Raw genomic sequence first — 7,782 nt, 5'->3', positions numbered from 1 at the left:
AGAAATGTGATTTCTGTGAAGGAAGCCAATTGTGACACGATCTGCTCCTTGCTGAAAACACCAAAGGTATAGCATACTTGGTTCCAAAGTTCTGATTTTTGGTTGGATATGTATTTTATTGTTTTTTTATTCCATATTTTTGCCTTTGTCTCAATTTCAAAAGCGGACCTGATCGTGTCACAATAATACAATATCAAAAAGCTTATTCTTATGTTAAACTTTGTTTTATGAGACTTTAAAAATCTATTTCATGAATGTGTTTTTATTATGAGGGAAATGATACAAATCCACTTTTTCAAGATGTGTATTTAAAATCCTCATAATGTCCGTCATGAATGTAACATAAAACATAATTGGATTTTGAAACCCTCATAAAACAAAGTGAAACATAAGAATCCAATTTTTCGAGATGCTTATTTCAAATCCTCATAACTTCTCTCATAATACAATACGAAATATATAAAAGAACTAGATTTTGAAACCCTCATAAAACAAAGTTAAACATAAGAATAAGTGTTTTAGAGAACGTTATTTCAATTCCTCATAATTTCCCTCATAATACAATACAAAACAAAAGAAATATGTTTTGAAAGCCTCATAAAAGAAAATTAAACAAAAAATAGTGGATTTTGAAACCCTCATAATACACGGCTTCTGTCCCACAATGAGCATCTTTCATAAGGTCACTAGATGTTGTAATCCTGTAGTGCTTTCCACAGTGCCTCTGGGTTGGTAGTATCATAATATGAATCGATTGTTATCCTATGTTTTCTCTGCCAGCTGTCTAAACTTTTTTTGGGAAACTAAACAAGGATAATATTGTAGTTGTAACAGCCTTCTTTTTAAGAGCTCTCCATCAACAACAATGAGTTGGCGAGAGACAGAAGATCAAAGTCTGGAGGAGACATGGTCAAGACTTCCCTTAGTTTCAGAAGCCTGTATTGAACTTGTGGTTGTAAGTCAAAAGTACAAGTTTATACCAGCGTGTGTATAATTATGTAATTCGAAGGATTGAAGAAATCCAGCAGGACTTAATAAGGACCGTTAAAAATGATCAGCAAGTACTAATATAGCCCTGAAATCTAACATTCCAGCATGCAATACCCTGATGTTAATACCTTATTGCGATGTGAATTAAACAAATCTGGCATAAATGTATTTGCTTTAATCAGAAACATTATTTCCGTTGATAATTTGTTATTGTCAGATAATTTTTATGTTGCTTGGTGTATTTTGACCAAAATACCTTATTTTGGCGGCTATTTTCTTTATTCTATGCAAATAAGAAGAATAAAACTTTAAACTATTTTTGAGAACCATTATTTTTAAAGAGATTATGTTTGGAATATGATTAGGCGTTTTGCACACTAGTAAACCTTAATTTAATGATTTTGGCGGCCATTTATTTTATGTAAATTTTGACCCAAAAATCCAAAATTGCAACGGCCAACACCCGGTTGAACATGTTGAAAGTGAACAAAGATTGTGCTCTTTTTTTTCGCGTTGAAATTTCGCGGTAAAAAGCATTGAACTTTCCATATTTTGTAATATTCGTCTTGAAATATTCCGTTTGCAGTATTTACTCAAAATAATGATGGATGGTATTTCCGTAATGCTAAAAATTAAGAACCATCAGGACACAAAAAAGAGAGTACCATATCTGTTTCTTGTGCAATGACATCTACATTTGGATGTATTGAATAGCCACTGTGATGACCAATCGTCATGTCCCAAACGTCGACAATTTGTACATTTTCTATACCAGACATGACTTCTCGCATAACTTGATCCAAGCTCCAATAATACCAAGGTGTAAAATTTCTGTTTTGAAATTTTCTACTGTGTTTGCAGACTTGATGAGAACACGCGCGCTAGGATTTCTTGATTTTAATCGTTGAATTGAATCTCTTATTTTATGTAAACGATTTCTGTAATAATTGAGATTGGTACCTGAAAAATGACCCCAAATAGTGATCAAAACCACTACCCTGTTTTCACTCTCAATTTCGTCAATTCTATTTGGAATATATTTAAAGTCTTTCACTGTGTTTGGTCTAATCTTAACTGGATATCCATGCCAATGAAATTTAAGAAGGATATCGTGTTTCTCATCGATAGCCATATAGTTCCTTGACTGCACCCTTTCAACTACTGAGCCTTTTAAAATAAACCGCGCAAAATGTTCGTACCATTGACGAATAGTTGAATCACCTAGAAAATAGAGGGTGTGATTTTGTAAACATTTGGTTATTTCCGGTAGTCGTACATTGTCACTTTGGCATACTACATATTTCCCATGAGATGGGTAGACTTTATTTTTTAAACATTTCCTTATTTCTGGTGGTGTGAATTCTCTATTATGGCAAACTAGGGAATGCCACACGTCTTTGTAATAAAATCCGGCAACACTGTCGTCGGGTCTAACGACGGTAGTTCCTAAAACACATGGCTGGATGTTATTCACCACGCATTTTGAAATTGTAGCGTCTGAAATGTCAACAATAAACAACACACATATCAGCAAATAATATCGATTTATGGTTGGAATAAAGATAACTATAATGAAGACTTTAATCCCATATATTTGATATTTAAAACCGAGTTAAAGTCGGAAACTAGTAGAATCTCCACATATCAATTTGTAAGCGCTCTTTTTTAAAAGTCATAGTTCATTGAATTTACAACCGTATGACAAAACAGGCGAAAATAGTAACTTTTTGCACAGGATTTGCAATTTAAAGAGAATCGACCATTGCTCATTCTAGTGACTCTATTATATGGACAATATAAGTGTGCTTTTTCATTTAATGACGTAAAATTTGAAAAAAATTGTAAGGAACACTTGAGGTTTTGACTTTTTAAACCTACATTTTGGTCAAAAAATGTGCTTGGATAGGTAGTTTTCAACAAATTTTCCACATTCGCCTTGCTATAACATTGAATTGCGTTATCTGTTAACCTAGTGACAAAAAGCGTTTTTAGGGGAAAGTGTTAGCTTTCGTTTGATATAAGAAAAATTCTGAACACTTGAGGTTTCGACAAAAACCAATCAAAGAGACCCATTTTTAAGCTAGAAGCTTCAGAGCTCCTACATTGCTATCCACTCAACCTTGTAGTGTAATCAAAGACTGTGGTGGAGACATTCTCTTGGGACGAAAATGTGTGCTCAGGTATATCGAGGTGGAAACTGTGCGCATGATGGTTCCCAGGTATTCCCATACCTGGGGATAGAAATTGATAACAAGCTTAATTGGAATACACAGAGGGAAAACACAATTTCTAAAGCAAACAGGGTGCTTGGTTGTCTCAGAAGAAACCTATGGTTCTGCACCAAGGAAGTTAAAGAAACTGCATATATGGCCTTAGTGCAACCAATACTCGAATATGCAAATACAGTCTGGGGCCATACCAGGATGGAGCAATAAATCAACTTGAAGCCGTGCAGCGTAAGGCTGCCAGATTTTGCATGGGGGACTTCAAGCAAAGAAGTAGTGTGACCAAGATGATACAGGAGTTAGGATGGGATTTATTAGAAGATAGAAGGAAGCAAGCAAGACTAGCAATGATGTATAAGATAACAAACAATATGGTGGGCATAAACAAGAACGACCATATGGAGCTGATAAAAGAAACAAGAACCAGGAAGAAGAACAGCAGCAATTATAAACCAATCTATGCAAGACTCAACACATACAAGTACAGTTATTATCCAAGAGCAAGTGGAACGCAACAGGAGAAGAAACAATCAAGGCAAGCACAATTGACAGCTTCAAGAACCGGCTCAACAATGCAACCAAACAGAACAATTAGATAGAGACACGCACCATATATCCGCGACCATGACCAAAAAGTTGGTGAACTGCAGTTTAATGATCTGTATCTACCGACTCAACCAAGAAGAAGAAGAAGAAGATAATCGTTTTTGTATAGAAACCTTTCCATATGCTGAGTTTCCGACATTTTGTCAAGTTTTAATTGTTATTCTTTACAAAAAATGACAAATAGGAATGACTTCCAAGGTTTTCTATCCATTTTAAACCAGAATAATGATGTAAAATTAAAGGTACCATCTTGATCGTTTAACCTTGGAGTTCTATTTGAGAGTTATCATCGCAATTACGATAACCGAATAATATTTACGATAAATATTGCGAATTTCAAAACATTTCATATCAGAAGGACGTTCTTCGTATTTATAATGCAATTCGATATGTCTGATGTGCTTTTACCATGTCCCACAAAAATACTGTGCAAACATTGACATCCAAGCCCTTACCTACTGATACAAAATTTGGCACGGTAAACCATCGAATAACAAAATACCGCCAGATACAAGCTTTTCTCGGAGAGAAAACCAAAAATCGACCAACCCCTGTCAAACGAGCTGCGTGTACTTTATGATAAGTATCCAGTTCAGGGGAGATACTTGGAACCCGAAGGTGTTCAGAACACATTAGTAACTACAATAGCAAAGATATGACCCGTGCTTCCCGGTTGCAGGTCTTTATCGATGAATTTACAGAACAATTGCTTACTATTGGATGACATCACATCTATGGGCCAGGCTCTTGAGGTTACTACTGCCGGTCTGTGTAGAAAAATACAATGACTTAATTAAATTAAATTACAGAATATGGTCATCGGGACTATACGAGCGTAAATTCGTATTTCTAGGGGCAATCCTAAATCCTAATGAACATGTTCAGTAATGATTAAAGAGTTTAACACTACACTATTTTTCGCTCACCTGGAACGTTTTCGCTCGGACGTCATTGTGTCAATCATATGACGTCATCACTAAGGGACTGGGCGACCCCCCCTCCCATTGTGGCCTGTACACCATCTGCGATAATCAATTTTTGAAAAGCACCCTAAACAAGGATTTGACCCTCGGCTAAAACAATATCCTAAACAGGTGTTTTCACACCCAAAACAGGGATTTTATTCCTTGCATCAAATTTCATACCCTAAATTTCATTTCCGCGTATTAGCAATTGCAATTTTGCTACCCTTTTTTCCAATATTTCATGTTTTTGACACCCTAAACGTGTTACGCGCGTATCGTGCTTACCCACGAAAAACTATACCCTTTTTACGCGTTCTCATTATCGCGGATGGTGTACAGGCCACAATGGGAGTGACCCCCGGGGGCGAGCCCAGCTGCTCGATGAAATTCAAAGACCTGGACGAGCTAAGTATTAAAGGAAGGTGACCTGATATGTTTGGAAAATCGAATTCTTTAAAACCATATTAGTATCTATGTTAAAACTTACCTATAACATAAAATGTCATCCCTTTCAAACATTCATGCATGAAGAACATGTAAATGTTCCTTGCAAATGTGACTAATTCCTTATGGAATTACTGACATTTTACACAGCGTGATTTAGTGTACAGTGTTTTTACATTTTAGTATCTATGGTTTTTATTAATAATAATCATCATGATCATATAATAAATTGATATCAAATGAGAGATCCTAATTTTCTTATTAACATATTGAAATTAGGAGTTTTAAATTGGTGTATTTCCGAAGATATGATCAAAAACTGTTGAATTAGTCTAAAATATGGTATACCATATTTTAGACTAATTCGACAGTTTTTTGATAATTTCTCCGGAAATATACCAATTTGGAACGCATAATTTCAGCATGTTAATGAAAAAAATATGTGTACATCCATATCAAAAGGATGCACTTGTCAGGTGCTACATGTGTCTCATTTCACATAATAACTGGGAATAAATACCAGACTCATTTCAAGTGGAGGTCACTTCAAGACATCAGAAAGTCATTATGGCTTATTAATACAGAGAACATTCCATAACCATGTCACTTGGGGATGATTTGACGTGACCTCCACTTGATATGAGTCTGGTATTTATTCCTAGCTATTATGTGAAATGAGGCACATGTAGCAGCCGACAAGTGCATCGTTTTGATATGGATGTACACATATGAGCTTTCACCTGATACCAAAATCTCTAGGCTCGTATTCCCTGTATGTAGAAACAAACAATTATTGATAGGCCTATATAGCGTCAAATTTTAAGATGGCTACTTAATAATCGGTGGACGAGTGGTCTAGCGCATTTGTGCTATAATACTAACATGACATTAGTTTGATAGACAATTTTCCCCTTTATTGTAGCTTAATTGATCTGATAGTTAAAAAACCAAAGCCTACTCACCCCGTGATAAGACGAATTTCGTTTTCAGATATCAAGTCACCTATATATTCATTATCCCAAGTACTGGTGTGTTTGAAATATGTGTCACACGATAACTTGTTTGGTTTGACACAAAACCACGGAAAACCGGTCCTTTCATCAGTAAAATTACAAAAGGTCATGTTTGCAAATTTCTTTTCGGGGTTAATATACATATCAGTTGTTATGTGACAAGGTGTTTTGACCGATGTTGTGTTTTTTCCAGCATAAAATTCACCTCCGTAAGTAACTCTGGCGGGAAAATAGTGTCTTATACGTTTCATGACATCAACGGCTTCTGCGGAATGGACCAGGTGAGCTGTGATTTTCACTTGTCCGGTCCAATGAAGACGGAACTTTGCGGTGTAAGTGCCATTGAAATGATCAATTATTTCATCAGCTGCAGCACTCGCAAGTAGTGCATCACTATGAATCCAAGCGAAGAAGAAATCACCACCATACAATTTGCTTTCGTTTTTGGTGTTTTTAGCTACAATGGATACTTCAAGTATATCGCATAAATTGTATGGCTTATTATATTTGACAAAATAATATGAAAGTTGAGGGCTGGTAGGAAAATCCAGTGAAATATTAACTGGTATGATATCGGGTGTTATTGTTGGTATCTTCGATGGCAAGGTTGGAAATTCGTCCCCATTATGTGTATATGCAATCGCTGGTGCTGCAAATCGTCGAAAAGTTTGATTTGGAAAGATTATAGCTACTGGTGAATTTTGACACACCTGCAGTAAACAATAAAAAAAAATAGAAAACTGAAAAGTCTGACGAGTGATTGTAAATATATAGGTTAAATACCACTAATAGGCCTGGGCGATACATTGAAATACGACGAGTAACTATTTGTTTTCATGGCATTCGAAAAGACTGCATTAAAATTGTATAAAGTTATATAGCCAAAAAAGTACTTTTTAGAGTTTGATGCTTCAAAATGGTACATTTTCTCTCATTATATGACATTTTTGTTGTAATAGTACCAAAATTCATACGCACGGTTTTTAGTAAATATTCGCCCTACCGTATTGTAACTTTCAGCTTCGAGGGCGCACTGTCATTTTAAGGTGTTTACGGTTCAGTGCGTTAAAACAAGAAAAGTCTCAGGTCAACCTATGTTGAATTTTTGATCATTTGGCATCTAAATCATATAGTTTCACCTGATATTAGTGGCATTGAACTGTGAGAGTTCTGAATATGAGAAAATTCCAGCCGAAATTCGGCATTTTCCCATTGAAACCCGTGTAGTACTTAATTAGTGGTATTTAACCTAAATATAAGCATGATAAATTGTAAAACTATCAACTTACCTGATAACCCAGGATTAGCATTGAATAGCTGACTAAAGCGAATATCATAAGTCCAATCAGACGGCCAAGGAAATGACCCCTTTGCATCGTTGCCATATCAATACAAAGATTTATACGAGATCCTGTTGAGAAGGAACTTTAATTGAAATACATGTTGCCGATTTACCCAATCAAACAGCAATTAAACTGGAGTGAAGTAGCTTGAAGTCAAGCCAAAGGCAGGGAGCAGTGGAGAGGGAAACTTGCAACC

The 7,782-nt window shown here is 35.7% G+C and overlaps 1 protein-coding gene across 1 annotated transcript; it reads right to left on the bottom strand.

Annotated features, from left to right (window-relative positions):
* Window positions 1–602: 602 nt before the first annotated feature.
* Window positions 603–7,782, bottom strand: LOC140137726 (NXPE family member 3-like). Its single transcript, XM_072159489.1, has 4 exons — window positions 7,533–7,782; window positions 6,193–6,953; window positions 4,536–4,588; window positions 603–2,487 (listed from the first exon to the last, which is right to left on the bottom strand). The coding sequence occupies exons 1-4, from the start codon at window positions 7,626–7,628 to the stop codon at window positions 1,757–1,759; spliced, it is 1,641 nt and encodes a 546-aa protein (XP_072015590.1). The 5' UTR covers window positions 7,629–7,782; the 3' UTR covers window positions 603–1,756.

This window comes from Amphiura filiformis, chromosome 17 (genome assembly GCF_039555335.1).
Source record: "Amphiura filiformis chromosome 17, Afil_fr2py, whole genome shotgun sequence".
NCBI classification, from domain to species: domain Eukaryota; kingdom Metazoa; phylum Echinodermata; class Ophiuroidea; order Amphilepidida; family Amphiuridae; genus Amphiura; species Amphiura filiformis.
Note: the sequence above shows the minus strand (reverse complement) of the source record. Positions and strands in the feature narration are given on the sequence as shown.